The sequence below is a fragment of the Perognathus longimembris genome, chromosome 1, assembly GCF_023159225.1.
Source record: "Perognathus longimembris pacificus isolate PPM17 chromosome 1, ASM2315922v1, whole genome shotgun sequence".
Lineage (NCBI taxonomy): Eukaryota > Metazoa > Chordata > Mammalia > Rodentia > Heteromyidae > Perognathus > Perognathus longimembris.
Window position 1 is genome coordinate 45,767,564 of NC_063161.1, and position 16,174 is coordinate 45,783,737.

The following is a 16,174-nucleotide window of genomic DNA, read 5'->3' on the forward strand; positions in this document are numbered from 1 at the left end:
TTGAGAGAACTGCCGAAAGGCTTGAGAGTCACGTCAGCCGTTGACGAATCAGAAGAGCCGATGGTGTAGGGTGAGAGTAAGAGTGGTAGCGATTGGTTGGCTCTGGTCCCTACGTCTAGGCGGGAGCTCCGGGAGGCGGAGGCAGTCGGTGGGGGCCTAGTTGAGTGGAGGGGTAACAAGATGGCGGCGGAGACGGTGGAGCTCCATAAGCTGAAGGTACGGTGGAGAGAGGGAAGGGCTGAGGTGGGCTTTCCGGGAAGATTTCGCGTTCTTGTCTTGCACGTTGTCATTCCAGGGTTTTCTGCTCGTTTCCGGCTCCGGCTGTGGTTCTTTTGTGCCTCCTTTCCCAAAGGCCTCCACTTCTCCCCACGAATTCCCCACTTCTCCTCACGAATTTATTGCTGTCTTGGCCTGTCGTTTCGGCTTCCTTCTCGTCGTCGCTTAGGCCGCTAACCCCTCCCCACCAGGCCGAGCGAGAGTCCTCGGCCGGGTTTGTTACTCGTTTATCCAAAGCTTGGTTACGTCAGTGTTCCCTCCTCCGCCCCAGGCAGGCTCCAGGGCTGGTTTTATTTTTCTGCCCAAATTGGTGCTTTCGAGTCTGTTGACCAAAAGCCGAGATTCTTCTGTTAGCAGATGGTGAGCATTTTTGCGTCTGTATGTGTACATTTATATACATGTATATCCTGAACATGATTCAGAAAATGCTTGCGTTCTCTTTTTCTAGGTGAGGCACGCCTCCAGTAAGAATTTTGAAACCAGCTGAGCACAGTGGCTCACGCGTGTAATCCTAGCTATTTCAGGAGGCTGAGATCTGAGGATCACGGTTCGAAGTCAGCCTGGGCAGGGAAGTCTGTGAGACTCTTACATCCAGTTAACTACCAGAGAACTGGAAGTGGAGTTGTGGCTCAAAGTGGTAAAGCACAACTAGCCTTGAGTGCAAAAGCTCAGGGACAGCACCCAGGCCCTGAGTTCAAGTACCACGATCGCCCCCCCCCCCCAAAAAAAAAGAAACCCAAAGAATTGAAACCGTAGTGAGGCCTCAGAAAATAGACCTCTCCGTAGAAGCTTGGTATTAAGGCAGCCTTTATAAAAGAGTTTGTAAAAATACAGACCTCAGCTTTGAAAGTTCCTCCAGTTATCTCAAGTTACCTCATCTGGTGTGCCTCTCCTGCCACTGAGAGATAGTTCATAACTGCAATAGTTTGGGAAAACAGTTCCAAAGTTAGGGTTATCTTTGGCTTGTTTCTTATTGGGTCCTGGTAGCTCCATTGGGTGACATTCTGAATTCCAGGAGCTATTTTAAGCTGTATCTTTTGGGAATCTTGGTAGTTTTCTTACACTTAGAATATTATTCCTGGAAGGGGAGAGTAGTTCATTTTAGGAAGAGAATATCTTGATTAGTTCCTTATTTGTGGTTCTATTAAATAGTTTTCCCATTAAATGTTTGCTCTTGTTTTGGTTGAATCATCCCAGGAACCCTTTTTTGTTTTGTTTTGGGGACAGTAATGGGGTTTGGGCCAGGGCACTGTACCTTAGCTTTTTCCACTCAAAGATAGCTCTCTCGGGGGCTGGGAATGTGGCCTAATAGTAGAGTACTTGCCTTCTCTACTAGAAGCCCTGGTAGAGTGCTAGTATTGAGCAAAAAGAAGCCAGGGACAGTGCTCAGGCCCTGAGTTCAAGCCCCAGGACTGTCAAAAAAAAAAAAAAAAAGGGATAGCTCTCTGTCACTTGAGCCATAGCTCCATTTCTGGCCTTTTGGTGGTTAATTGGAGATTAAAGTTTCACAAACTTTCCTGCCCAGGCTGGCCTTTGGAGTAGCTGGGATTATAGGCAAGAACCACTATCCTTGGCTCAGCACTCATTCTTTTTTTTTTTTTTTCCCTCTGTCAAGTTGAACTTTTAAGATGAAGAGCTTTTTGGGTAAGCCTTAAAAACATTTTGTATGTTAAAAGAAAAAAAAACCCAGATATTAGCCAGCAACTGGTGGTGCATGCCTGCAATCCTGGCTACTTAGAAGGCTTAGATAGGATGGTGGTTTGAAGGCAAACAAATCTAAGACTCTTGTCTGTAGTTAACCAACAAAAAGATGGAAGTGGAGGTGTAACTCAACTGGTGGTGGTGTGCTTGAGTGAAAAAGCCAAGCAAGGCTATGAGATCCTGAGTTCAAGTACTGGCGCACATGCACACACAACCAAATACAAGGGATTATGTATTGTGTGACTCAGTACCACTTTGTTTGAATCCACTGGTGAGTGTTCATCTTACATGGCATCTTGGTGGTATCTGACAGCTCATAGCTGTCTTCAGAACGCATGCTTAAATTACATTTGCTTCTCTTTTTCTTCAGAGCACTTCTTAATTTCTTAGTGGTTACAAGTATCTTTAAACTCTGATGAAATGTATATACCCTTTCCCCAGAAAAAGGCATATATATGCAATTGGAGGGACTCTATAAAATTATCTTGAAACTCTGAAGAGCCATGGTAGAACCTTTTATACTCTGACTCTAGGACAGTTAATTTGGTCCCACCCATGGATCCACCTGATTTTTTGGATTTTCTGCCTGAAGATTTTATTTTTTTCATATAGTAACTTGCAGAGTAATCATTAAAAATCAAGTACTTTTTGTTTCTCCATAAGTGGTGAAGTTTTGTGATAATAAATAGGTACATAGCCTGGTACTTGTGGCTCTTACCTATAATCCTAGCTATTTCAAAGGCTAAGCCCTGGATTTTGACTGAGGCTTAAAGCCAGCCCAGGCAGAAAAGTCTGCAAGACTATCTCCAATTTACCAGCAAGAAGTTGCATTGGAAGTATGGCTCAAGCGGTAAAGCCAAGGGTGAGCTAGCTGTGATCAAGGAAGCTTATGGAGCATGTGAGGCCCTGAGTTCAATCCCCGATACCAACTCATACACAGCTATGCAAATAAACTAGTCTTATCAAAGTGTGACAGTCATACTACTGAAAAGTCATCTTGCATATTGAATATTGGTAGAGGGAAAATGGGTCATCTTCCTCTTCCCTCCAACATTAATTTTTTTGGTGTTTCTGATAGCCAGCTTTGTGCTGGCTAGGCACTCTGAAACTTGAATTGTGTCTCCAAATCTAAAAGTTTGTCATCTTTGTTGAATATAGGGTTTTAGTATTGTTTAGAGCAATAGTTTTATTTATTTATGTTTGTTTGCATGGGTCCTGGGGATTGAACTCCACCTGGGCGCTGTCCCTGTGCTTTTGTGGATAAGGCATTGTGTGTGTGCATTGTGTGTAATGGCTCTGCCACTTGAGCCATTGCTTCACATTGGCTTTTTGGTGGTTAATTGGAGATGAGAGCCTCATGGACTTTTCCTGCCTGGCTGGGCTGGCTTACAGATAGCTAGGATTATGGGTGTTAGCTGCCATGCCCAATTTAAGAGCAGCAGTTTCAAATTGAACTTTGTCTTTCCTTTCTTCTAATTTTATTTATTGATTGCCAGTAGTAGAGCTTAAATTCAGGGTGGTGTCCCTTAGACTTTCTGCTCAAGGCTGGCATTCTTCTACCACTTTGGTGGTTTGTTTGTTTCTTTTTGTTTTGCCAGTCCTAGGACTTGAACTCAGGGCCTGAGCACTGCTCCTGGTTTCTTTTTGCTCAAGAGCTAGTACTCTACTACTTGAGCCACAGCACCACTCTGGCTTTTTCTATATATGTGGTGCTGAGGAATTGAACCCAGGGCTTCATGTATGTGAGGTAAGCACTCTATTACTAGGCCATATTCCCAGCACCACACTTTGGCTGTTAATTAGAGATAAATCTCACGGACTTTTCTTCCCAGATTGGCTGTGGTCCTTAGATCTCAGCCTCCTGGGTAGCTAACTTACAGGCATGAGCCATCAGCACCTAGATAGTTATTTTATATTCTTCATCTGATTACTACATCTTTTTACTTCATGGACTCATCCTGTTAACTAAGGAAAAAAATATATTATTTTCCAGCTGGCTGAACTAAAGCAAGAATGTCTTGCTCGTGGTTTGGAGACTAAAGGAATAAAGCAAGATCTCATTAACAGACTCCAGGCTTATCTTGAGGAACATGGTGAGTACATATGGAGGCAAGGTGATGTAAGGGGATTAAGTTTTAGACTCTGACACTTAGATTTCTTCCTTCCTTAGATTATTGCTAGTGTAAACTCTAAATTAAGAACATCAGGAAAACTCTTGGGCTGGGCTTGGTGTACATACCTGTAATCTAGCACTTGAGAAGCTTCGACATAATTGTATTTGAGTCCAATCTGCTAAAAAAAAAATAAACAAAAGTTAGCATGGAGCTATGTCTCTGTGTTTTATGCCTATAATCCTAGTTATTCAGGAGTTAAGATCTGAAGTTCCTGGCTCATAGTCAACCTGGGTAGGCAGACCTGAAAGAATTCTTAGCTCTAATTCATCAGCAAAAAGCTGGAAGTGCAGATTTAGTATCAGTCGAGTGAAAAAGCTAAGCAAGACTATGAGGTCCTGAGTTCAAGACCCAGTATTGGCACACGTATGTGAGCTCGCATACAAAGTTAGCATGGATAGCTGGGTGTATTTCAATAGTAGATCATGTGTGTAGCATGCAGGAGGGCCTGACTTTGAACACTAGCACTACAAAAGAAAATGAAAGGAAGGATGAATGAATGAATGAATAAATAAGAGTGTGTGTGTGTGTGTGTGTGTGTGTGTGTGTGTGTGTGTGTGTGTGTTTATATGTTATAAATGTGTTAGCCTGAAGAACCAGGTCTGTAATCCCAGATGCTGGGAGGCTGGTGTAGGAGAATTATGAATTTGAGGCTACCCTAGACAATTAATAAAACCCAGTTTTAAGGAAGGAAAGGTTGGAGGAGGGAAAGAAGTAGGGATAACCTGGTGGTACAAATATCACTAGATGAAAACTTTTTTTTTTTTTTTGGCCAGTCCTGGGCCTTGGACTCAGGGCCTGAGCACTGTCCCTGGCTTCTTCCCGCTCAAGGCTAGCACTCTGCCACTTGAGCCACAGCGCCGCTTCTGGCCGTTTTTCTGTATATGTGGTGCTGGGGAATCGAACCTAGGGCCTCGTGTATCCGAGGCAGGCACTCTTGCCACTAGGCTATATCCCCAGCCCTAGATGAAAACTTTTAAAGTCCTGAATTTTAATTCCTCTTTTGCCAAGAATTTACTATGTCAAACTCTTCATATGTCTTAAATATTCATGATATGATATATGTCTGGAACCAAATCTATAAACTTGGCAAGCTGTGGTCTCTCTTAGGTCTGGTATTCTCCACTTCTACTTTTAAGAAAACAAAAACAAAACAGATCCTAATTCCTTCCTTCCTTCCTTCCATCCTTCCTTCCTTCCTTCCTTCCTTCCTTCCTTCCTTCCTTCCTTCCTTCCCTCCCTCCCTCCCTCCCTCCCTCCCTCCCTCCCTCCCTCTGGGTGTACTAAGGCTTGAACTTGGGGCTTGGGTACTGTCTGCCTGGGCAAACTTAGATCCTTAGATCCTTAGATCTCAGCCTCTTGAGTAGCTAGGATAATAAGCCTGAGCCAGCAGTGCCTTAAGTCTATACTTTTATCACTCGTGCATCAGAGTTTTGTATCTCCACAAACCTAAATTTGACATTATCTTATCAAGTGTCCTATTTGTGCTCATTTGTTGTTTTTAACTTACATATCATTTTTTTTTTTTTTTTTGGCCAGTCCTGGGCCGTGAACTCAGGGCCTGAGCACTGTCCCTGGCTCCTTTTTTGCTCAAGGCTAGCACCCTGCCACTTGAGCCACAGCACCACTTCTGGCCATTTTCTGTATATGTGGTGCTGAGGAATCGAACCCAGGGCTTCATGTATACGAGGCAAGCACTCTTGCCACTAGGCCATATTCCCAGCCCCTTACATATCATTTTTGTATAGCTCTTTAGGTTTCTTTGCTCGGTTTTCTATTCGGGTTCCCTTCATTCATTTACTGGTTTGCAGATTTTTTTTTTCCCTAGTAACTTCGTTGTTTTAAGAGACATTCTTTTTTTCTGTTTTCTTTCTTTCTTTTTTTTTTTTTTTTTTTTTTTTTGTTGGTCATGGGCCTTAAACTCAGGGCCTGCATTCTGTCCTTGAGCTTTTTCACTCGAGGCTAGTGCTGTACTACGTTGAGCCACATCTGTACTTCAGTTCTCTGGTGGTTAATTGGAGATGAGTCTCACAGCCTTTCTTGCCTGGGCTGGCTTTGAGTTACTATCCTCAGAGCTCAGCCTTGAGTAGCTAGAATTACAGGTGTGAGCTATAAGCTCCCGCCTGAGAGATTTGCTTTTGTGGTTAGTTTTTTACATTTTTCTTTGGTATTCTTTCCTAAGTAGGAGTCTTAGTTTTTGAAAAATCCAACATTCTTCTGTTGCTTTTTTGCTTCTTAAAAAAAAAAAATTGGGCTGGGGATATGGCCTAGTGGCAAGAGTGCTTGCCTCATATACATGAGGCCCTGGGTTCAATTCCCCAGCACCACATATACAGAAAATGGCCAGAAGTGGCGCTGTGGCTTAAGTGGCAGAGTGCTAGCCTTGAGCAAGAAGAAGCCAGGGACAGTGCTCAGGCCCTGAGTCCAATCCCCAGGACTAGCCAAAAAAAAAAAAAAATTGATATTGTGGGGCTTGAACTCAGGGCCTGGGCACTATCCCTGAGCTTCTTTGTGTTCAAGGTTAGTGCTCTTTCACTTCAGCCACAGAGCCACTTCAAGTTTTCTAGTGGCTAATTGGAGGAGATAAGAGTCTCACGAACTTTCCTGCCTAGGCTGGCTTTGAACTGTGATCAGCATATGTCGGCCTCCTGAGTAGCTAGAATTACAGGCCTGAGCCACCAGCACCTGGCCGATTATTCATTTTGAACCTGAGACCTTGCACTTGCTTTCTCAGTTGGTTGGCTGGTGTTTTACCACTTGAGCAACACTTCCACTCTGGTCAGTCTAGCTTGCTTTTTGGGGTGTGTGTGTGTATGTGTGAGTGTGTGTGTGAGCATGCACACCTATACGTCTGTACTGGGGCTTGAACTGAAGGTCTTGTGTTCTTGTTTGGATTTTTCACTTCAGGATAGTACTCTAGTACTTAAGCTGCACCTCTATTTCTGGTTGTTGTTTTTTTCCTCAAGACTTGCACTTAACCACTTGAGCCACAGCCCCACTTCTAGCTTTTTGGTAGTTAGTTGGTGATTAGAAGCTCACGGACTTTTCTGCCCAGGCTGGCTTCAAACCTCAACCCTCAGATCACAGCCTCTAGAGCAGCTAGAATTACAGAGGCGTGCCACTGGCTCAAGGCCACTTAATTGCTTTTTGTTGGTTAATTGGAGATGAGGGTCTTGGGAATTTTTCTGCTCCTGTTGGCTGTGAACTTTGATCCTCAGATCTCAGCCTCTTGAGTAGCGGTGATAAGCCACTATTGCCCAGCTCAGTCTGGATTTTTGCTGTTTATTTTGGTGATGGAATATTGTAGACTTGAGGTAGCCTGAGCCAGCCTTAAACCACCATCTTCAAGACCTTAGCCTCCTGAGTAGCTAGGATTATAGGCATGAGCCACTAGTCCTGGCCAAAATCTATTCCATTCTTCAAACATTCCATATCAGATAAGCATTGATTCTGCCTTCACTGCTTAATTTTATTTTTGGAAAACAAAGAGATTTTAACTTTGTTTTTGTAATGTAGTTTGACCTGAATATTTTAATGTTCTTTAGCTGAAGAAGAGGCAAATGAAGAAGATGTATTGGGAGATGAAACAGAGGTAAGTTGGAAAAAATTGGCTTGGTAATGTGCTACTGCCTTGGCCAGTATTGCTAAATATCAACCATTACAGTATTTAGATGCTAATTTATTTGGGGAGCTCAAGAACAGAGTGAAAATTCTGAGAGATTTGTTCATTTTGGGGTTGTAATATTCTTTTGTTGATGGGTATTTACTACTGTTGATTCATGGTAACCTTTTTTTTTTTTTGCCAGTCCTGGGGCTTGAACTCAGGGCCTGGACACTGTCCTTGAATTTCATTTGCTTAAGGCTAGTATTCTACCACTTGAGCCACAGCACTACTTCTAGCTTTTTTCTGTGTATGTGGTACTGAGGAATCAAACCCAGAGCTTCATGCATGCTAGGCAAGCACTCTACTACTAAGCCACATTCACAGCCCAGTTAACCTTTTTTGTTTTACTTCATTTTAGGAAGAAGAACCAAAGCCCATAGAGCTGCCTGTCAAAGAAGAAGAACCCCCTGAAAAAACTGTTGATGTGTAATTGTCTTTTTAAAAAATAATCTGAATATAATGCATATATAATGCATATATGAATATATTGTGCTATTTTTAGTGGATTTAGTTTCAATTCTATTTACCTCTTAAATGTTCCCATTAGCTTTTATTTCTGGTTAATTAGAAATTTTCAGAAGAATAGGCATCAGTGGCTCATGCCTATAATTTTAGCTACTTAGGAGGCTGAAATCTGAGGATTGAGGTCTGAAGCCACTCTGGCAGACAAGTCTGAGAGACTTACCGATATCTAGTTAACTATGAAAAAACTTGGAAGTGAAGGTGTGTCTCAAGTGCTAGAGCACCAGCCTTGAGCATAAAAACTATTAAGTAAGTGTGAGACCTTGAGTTCAAGCTCTAGTACTGGCACAAAATAAACAAAAATGAAACAACAGCACAAAAACCCCAGAAATTTTCAGGTAAAGTAAAAGTTTTTCTTCAGGTTGTACAACAGGTGATTAAAACCACGTGTCTTCAAGCCCAGATATAGTTCAGTGTTAGCCTTAGTTCTTTTTTTTTTTTTTAAACAGTCCTGGGGCTTGAACTCAGGGCCTGAGCACTGTCCCTGGCTGCTTTTTGCTCACGGCTACCACTCTACCACTTGAGCCACAGCACCATTTCTGGCTTTTTCTGTTTATGTGGTGCTGAGGAATTGAACCCAGGACTTTATATATATGAGGCAAGCACTCTACCATTAGGCCATATTCCCAGCCCCAGCCTTAGTTCTTTCATAGGTTTATCATAAGAATTATTCTGCAGAATCTGTAAGATTGTCTGTAAACATAAAATTCTGTAAACTGTTACTCTTCTAGAATTACACTCTTACAGAAAAATATAAAATGGCCAAGGTACTTGTGGCTCATCCCTATAATCTTAGTTAGCTATTCAGGAATCATAAGATCTGAGTTTTGTGGTTCATAGCCAGCCAGGGCAGAATTGTTGGTGAAATTCTTCTTTCTAGTTAACCAGTAAAAAAAATGTAGACCTGTATAAAAGGAGTTTTGTAATGAAGGAGGCAGTTGAGCAGAGGTTTTATTTCTCAAGTAACACTGTATCCTTTCTTTTTGATATGCTTTAGTGGAGGGAAGACAAATATTAGAATAAAAAAATGGGTTTCAGTTTGTTTAAATCATCCTACAATGTTGATCATAGGCATTTTGAGGGAGAGTTCTCTCCCAACATATTTAGCCATTTTGTTAGCATATTCAGAAAAATTGAGGCCGGGCACCAGTGGCTCACACCTGTAATCCTAGCTACTCAGAAGGCTGAGATCTGAGTATTGTGGTTCAAATCCAGCTGGAGAAGGAAAGTTTGTGAAACTTGTATCTCCAATTAACTATCAGAAAACTGAATGTGTTGGTGTAGAGCAATTGTCGAGCTGAAGAGCTCAGGGACTGTGCCCAGGCCCAGAGTTCAGCCCCACCACTGATCCAAAAAGAAAAAAGAAAAGTTGAGTTCCTTTTATTATTTTTGTTTCTGATAGGTATATGAAATAGACTTAAATATAAAAAAAGAGAAATAGTACATGGAGGAGTATACAAACATAAGTACCTCCTGTTAGATTTTTTTATCCCAAGGAAATTGAAATTGAGATTGAACTCAAGACCTTGTATATTCTAGGCAAACACTATACTACTAAGTTACATCCTTATTCCTTCCATTAAGCCTTTACAGAAGTTTTCTAGTAGATTCTTTTGAGGGTATTTCACCTCTTGTGTGTGTATAGGAATGTATGTGTGTTTTTATGTATATACAGATAAATGCTCTATACACAGGTTCTGAGTCTTCTTTTATGTTTTGTGATCTTTCCTATATAATAACCTTATTTTTGCTGGCACTGAGAATGTAAGTCAGTGTATTGGCTTGCTCATTACTTGCTTGTTCAACTCCTACCACTTAAGTCATGCCTCTGCCTGGCTTTTGCTGATTATTTTTGGAAATAGTGTCTTGGATTTTCTGCTTGGGTTAGCTTCAAACTTTGATCCTCCAGATCTCATCTTTCTGAAGAGTTTAAATTTATAGACATGAGCCCTGGTGCCTAGCTTAAGTGAATAGCAGTTTTGTTTTGTTTTTGCCTATATTGGGCTTTGATTTCTGGACATCATGTTTGCTTGCTTGCTTGTTCCACTGGAGTTCTCAGTTGAGCCATGTCTTCAACCCTTTTTACTCTGTGTTTTTAACACAGGATCTCAGGTTTTTACATGGATTGGCCTAGACTGCAGTCCCAACTGCAGTTAGTTGGCTTCACAGCTAACTATAATGACGGGTACACACCACTGTGCCAATTTTTGTTGTTGTTAAGACATGTTGCTTACTTTTTTGCCCAGGCTTTGAACTGCGATGCTCCTGATCTCCAGCTGCTGAGTAGCTGAGATTACATGTGTGAGTCAGGCAGTAGCCTGGCTCCTATTGAAGATACAGTGCCTTGAGAACATGACTTAGTGAGAACCTTAAAATAGGAATATTTGGAGACTTCTGGGACAAGAAGGAAGATCAAATGAATACAGTGATAATTAGCTTCTTTAGGTTAAAATATTGAGGTTGGAAAGTTGGTAGAGCTTTGGAAGAAGTTCATTATATTTAGCATTTATTAAATGTGCAGTCATCTTGTTTATGGAGCTTAAATTCTATTGTTGAATTTTGAAATAAGGACGTTTAAAAGGGGATGATGGTGCTGACTTTGTTTTTCTGAGGCATACTTGTGGTTTTAGACTAAAGTATATACAGAAAGATTCTGGGTCCCCATAGTTTAGAGAGCAGTTTTTGTGACTGACAGTGAATACTGGAAATATACCCTGTGCCCCCAGAATGTGATAGGCATTGTTCCGTGAGTTTTAGCTGTGTTTAAAAGAGTTGGAATATAAGCAGTTCTGAACTCTCTTGGATTAGTTCCCTTTCTGCCATGAGATCTATTACAATGATTGTCTTTAAAGATGAGAACAAAGGAAGTCATTAACTTGTGGTTGATGGAGGGGATTGCTCTTTTAATGACATTGGTCTTCAAGTAAAACATTAAACTTCTGTGGTCCTTTATTTTGTGAGTGTGTGCTAGAATAAGGCAGAAAATGCCATTGCATATTCAGAACTAAATCCTCTGCTTCACCTCTGGCCCCAGGTTCTTCAAAAACATAGCTTTCTAGTTTAATGGCAGGTTTGTTTTTTTGTTTTGCACCCAAGGCAATTAAATGTTGTAGGACTTAGTTATGGTCAGCAGGGGGCACCCATTGCTTGTCTTTTGCTTCAGGGACCTCCCAACAAAAGGAACGGGTGGTGGGGAGAGTGTAAGTTCCTGTTCTAGAATTGCTTCCTCTGAAAATGTCATTAAAACCTTACTACCTTTCAGGGCATCAAATGGGAAAAGTGTCCAGGGTATTGGAACAAAAGCTATCCATGTCTCTAAATGAGGGACCTTAATGAGACTGGTTATGACCCACAGTTTTATTGGAGTTGTTTGTTGGAGAGTTAATGCCCTTCCATTTATCCTAGGTACTTCTGAGCTTTGTCTCCCGCCCCTTCGGTCCCCCTCTTTTGTTTTCTCTTAAACCTTTTGCCTGTAACTTGTCATGTTTTCCTAATTCAAGCCCCTCTTAACCTTTTTTCTTCTCATTCTCTTTGGCATTTTTATTTGTTCCAATTTGACTGTTTCAGTTAGAGCTACAGTCCCCTTGGGAGAAATAAGGGATTTGTAAAACAAGGAAATTGGGGCTTATTGGGCACTCATTAGTTGTGATAAAAATTGAAAGCTGGTATTTAAATTAGGGTTGGACAACTCGTCATTAGTTCAAAGGTAAATTTAAAGTTCCTAGGAAAAAGCAAAATCATTTTTTGGCATCCTTTGAGTGTTTCTCTTTGGTCCAGAATATTAAACTAGATTTCTTTTTCTGATGACTTTTTTCCTCTTCAAATAAAAAAACCTAGTCTTATTTGAACTTTTTCTTCTCAGTAGATGACAGTTCAAGGAACCAGAGTTTTAGTGGACTTCAGATTTCTTTGGATTAAGAGGTTGCAGGGGAAAAAAACAGCAGTGGCAGAGGATATGGATTAGAGGTCCATGACTCAGGCAACTTCTATTACATTTCTAAGGTTTTGATGTAAAATACCAATCTCCTGATTTCTGAAAAATCTTTCTTTTCCAGGGCAGCAGAGAAGAAAGTAGTAAAAATTACATCTGAAATATCACAGACTGAGGTAAGAATTCTGCTCCTTGGTAGAGCAGTGTCAGCATTTCTCTGTCTCTGTGCCTCTGTGTCTGTCTCTTTCTGTTGCGAGTTTTTAAGTCAGTATCTTGCTCTGGAGCCCAGCATGACCTCAAACTAATGGGCCTTCTGTCTCAGCCTCTTGATTGCTGGGATTACAGGCATGTGCTATCATGCCCAGCCATTTCTCTCTCTCTCTCTCTTTTTACCCTTTATTTTATCTGTATGATCATTTCAAAATCTTATTCACAGCAGAAAGTCAGTATTGACAGCTTTTAATGGTGGAATTCTAACTACTCTTTGACACAGAGTGTCAGCTTTGAAATAGTCTTGTTTATAATTCTGTGGTCTTACAGGAACTCTGTTATAAAGTTGTATATAAACCTATGATTAGCGTTTGATAGGATTATGTCTTGAAAAAGTAGCTGTGATAGTGTCTCCTTTAAATTACTACCTGGGCTGGGATTTTGGTTTAGTGGTAAAGTGCTACCTAGCATGCACGAAGCCCTGGGTTTGAGTCCTCAGTACTACATAAACAGAAAAAGCCAGAAATGGCACTGGGGCTCAAGTGACAATAGAATGCTAGCCTTGAGCCTAGAGAAGCTCAGGGACAGTGCCCAGGTGCTGAGTTCAAGCCCCAGGACTGGTTTTAAAAAAAAAAATACTACCTGCTAGCAGATGAGATTGAGATTTCTTTGGATTCTGTCTCAGGATCTCTGAAACCAGCTTCTAGTTGAGGTTTTCTGTTCAGTGTTATACCTTTCAAAGGTGGAAACAATTGAAATTTTAGAATGCCATGAGATGATGCTGCCCCATTTCTAACTGAAAAATTACCATTACAATTAGAACCAAATTATTACTACTATTATTATTATTATTATTTTGCCAGTCTTGGGTCTTGGACTCAGGGCCTGAGCACTGTCCCTGACTTCTTTTTATTTAGAGCTAGCACTCTTCCACTTGAGCCACAGCACCACTTCTGGCCATTTTCTATATATGTGGTGCTGGGGAATCGAACCCAGGGCTTCATATATACGAGGCAAGCACTCTTGACACTAGGCCATATTCCCAGCTCCCAAATTATTTTTAAAATCACTTTTCTTTTTTTTTTTTAAATCACTTTTCAAAGACCAGCCAAATGTAACTTTTATGTTTTGGGTTTTATAGAGTGATGGGTTTTATATTATTCTTCCTTTTTGTTTCTAGAGCATGAATGTGGAGTTTGTGTGTGTATGTGTTTGATTTCTGGAAATAGCTGTTCCATTAAGCTTTAGGATACATACAACTTAATATACTCTATGCCTGTCAGTGTTTTAAGTTTAGATCCTTAAAACTACTGATGTTTGTAAAGTAAACCTTTAACCAACCTTTTTTTTTTTTGGCCAGTCCTGGGCCTTGGACTCAGGGCCTGAGCACTGTCCCTGGCTTCTTCCCGCTCAAGGCTAGCACTCCGCCACTTGAGCCACAGCGCCGCTTCTGGCCGTTTTCTGTATACGTGGTGCTGGGGAATCGAACCTAGGGCCTCGTGTATCCGAGGCAGGCACTCTTGCCACTAGGCTATATCCCCAGCCCCTTTAACCAACCTTTTTATTTTGTACTAATCCTGGGACTTGAGCTCATGGTCTAGGAGTTGCCCCTGAGCATTTGTACTCAGGGCTAATGCTCAACACTTGAGCCACAGATCCACTTTCTGCTTTTTAGTGATTAATTGGAGATAAGAGTCTCATGGACTTTACTGCCTGAACTTGCTTTGAACTGGGATCCTCAGATCTCAGCCTCCTGAGCAGCTAGAATTATAGTCATGAACCAGTGCTGCCTGGCTTCTGACCAACTTTTAAAATCCAGAAACTGAAATTTTTCTTCTTATCTTTCATCTGTCATCACTTAGAGAATGCAGAAGAGAGCTGAACGATTCAATGTACCTGTGAGTTTGGAGAGTAAGAAAGCTGCTCGTGCAGCTAGGTGAGTGTCTCCAGCTTTTTGGACCTCATAGATTTGAAGGCCCAGTGGTATGACTTTTACTTTTAGTTATAAGTGTTGATTTTAATTATAATAATGGCCCAGCTAAAAGGAAATGAACACATTTTAACTCTGTTACAATATCTCTGCTAATTGAATGTAGTATAGATTGGACTTGATTATTGATAAAGTTTTATAATAGGTACGTCAGGAACTGACTGATAAAGATTCCTTTTAGTATCGTCCCTTCACTCTTGGTGAGAAGGAGAGTAAAGTGAACCTCTTTCATAGGGTTGTTAGAATTAGCTAATGATTGCAAAACTTGAGATCACAAGCTAGAAGTGTCATGTACCCTTGACATGGGGACAGACAACCAGGAGTGTGAACAGCTTCCTAAAATTTAGCTTGTTTTTGTTCCTGCAGGTTTGGAATTTCTTCTGTTCCAACAAAAGGTAAGACTACAGAGATTCATCTGAGAAAGTTACTTACGTTCTGTTTTGATTTTTTTTTTAAAGATTTAATTTCTTCAAACTAAGGTAAACATGTTAGCTCTGGAAGTCCTTAAGTGGTTGCAGCATTTGTGTTGCTTTAGGTAAAGGCATATTTAAGATTTCCAAGCAAGTAAGTAAGAGAGGGTTCTGATGTTACAAGAAATAGGAGGAGCTGCCATCATTTGTCTTGGCTTCCCTGGATATGCCCAGAGACTTTTCTACTACTTTTCTTACTTAGTCTATTGTTTAATCAGAATGAAATTACTTTTCTTATCATCATAAAATTAGTGTTATGGGATGGTGTAAGTGGTAAAAGGGAAAAGACTATCTTTTACCTTCATTATTTTACTTCTAAGAACTTACAAGGAAATAATCTTGAATGTGCTTAAAAGATTTATTTTTAGTTATTAATAACTAAAAACAAGGGCTGGGAATATGGCCTAGTGGTAAAGTGCTCGCCTTGTATACATGAAGCCCTGGGTTCGATTCCTCAGCACCACATATATAGAAAAAGCCAAAAGGGGCGCTATGGCTCATGTGGTAGAGTGCTAGACTTGAGCAAAAAGAAGCCAGGGACAGTGCTCGGGCCCTGAGTTCAAGCCCCAGGACTGGCAAAAAAACAAAACAACTAAAAATAATAGAATATACAATAGAGGGGCTAGGAATGTGGCCTGGTGGTAGAGTGCTTGCCTACCATGTGTGAAGCCCTGGGTTCCATTCCTCATGGCTCAAGTGGTAGAGTGCTAGCCTTGAGCAAAAGAAGTTCAACAGTGCCCAGGCCCTGACTTCAAGCCCCAGGACTGGCTAAATAAATAAATATACAGTAGGTGACTGGATAGATAAATCTATGTGTAGTATGGCAGACTGTTTTATGCTAAAAAATAAAATTCTAGCTGGGTGCCAATGACTCATGCCTGAATCCTACCTACAGAGGAAACTGAGCTCTGAGGATCAATTTTTTGTTGTTGTTGGTTATGTGGCTTGAATTCAAGGCATGGGCACTGTCCCTGAGCTTTTCATCCATCGCTAGAGCTTTACCACTTTGAGCTACTTCTGGTTTTCTTGAGGCTAAATTGGAGATGAGAGTCTCATGGGCTTTCCTGCCCTGGCTGGCTTTGAACCACAATCCTCAGATCTCAACCTCCTGAGTAGCTAGGATTATAAGCATGAGTCACCAGTGCCTGGCTAGGATCAAAATAGGAAACCAGACCAGGCAGGAAAGTCCATGAGATTCTGATTGCCAACTAATTAGCAAAATTGGAAGTGAGGGCATAG

At 41.1% G+C, this 16,174-nt stretch overlaps 1 protein-coding gene across 3 annotated transcripts in view; it reads left to right on the plus strand.

Annotated features, from left to right (window-relative positions):
- The first annotated feature begins 127 nt into the window (after positions 1-127).
- Positions 128-16,174, plus strand: part of LOC125363334 (SAP domain containing ribonucleoprotein) — a 54,852-nt gene continuing 38,805 nt past the window's right edge. For all 3 annotated transcript variants that reach the window (XR_007213216.1, XM_048362496.1, XM_048362507.1), the window contains exons 1-7: positions 128-216; positions 3,971-4,070; positions 7,694-7,740; positions 8,171-8,238; positions 12,390-12,441; positions 14,338-14,411; positions 14,832-14,860. Coding sequence is in view for 2 of the 3 variants with exons in the window: in XM_048362496.1 (XP_048218453.1) it covers positions 181-216; positions 3,971-4,070; positions 7,694-7,740; positions 8,171-8,238; positions 12,390-12,441; positions 14,338-14,411; positions 14,832-14,860 (406 nt within the window). In the remaining variant the exon portion in view is untranslated. The remainder of the gene's footprint in view (positions 217-3,970; positions 4,071-7,693; positions 7,741-8,170; positions 8,239-12,389; positions 12,442-14,337; positions 14,412-14,831; positions 14,861-16,174) is intronic.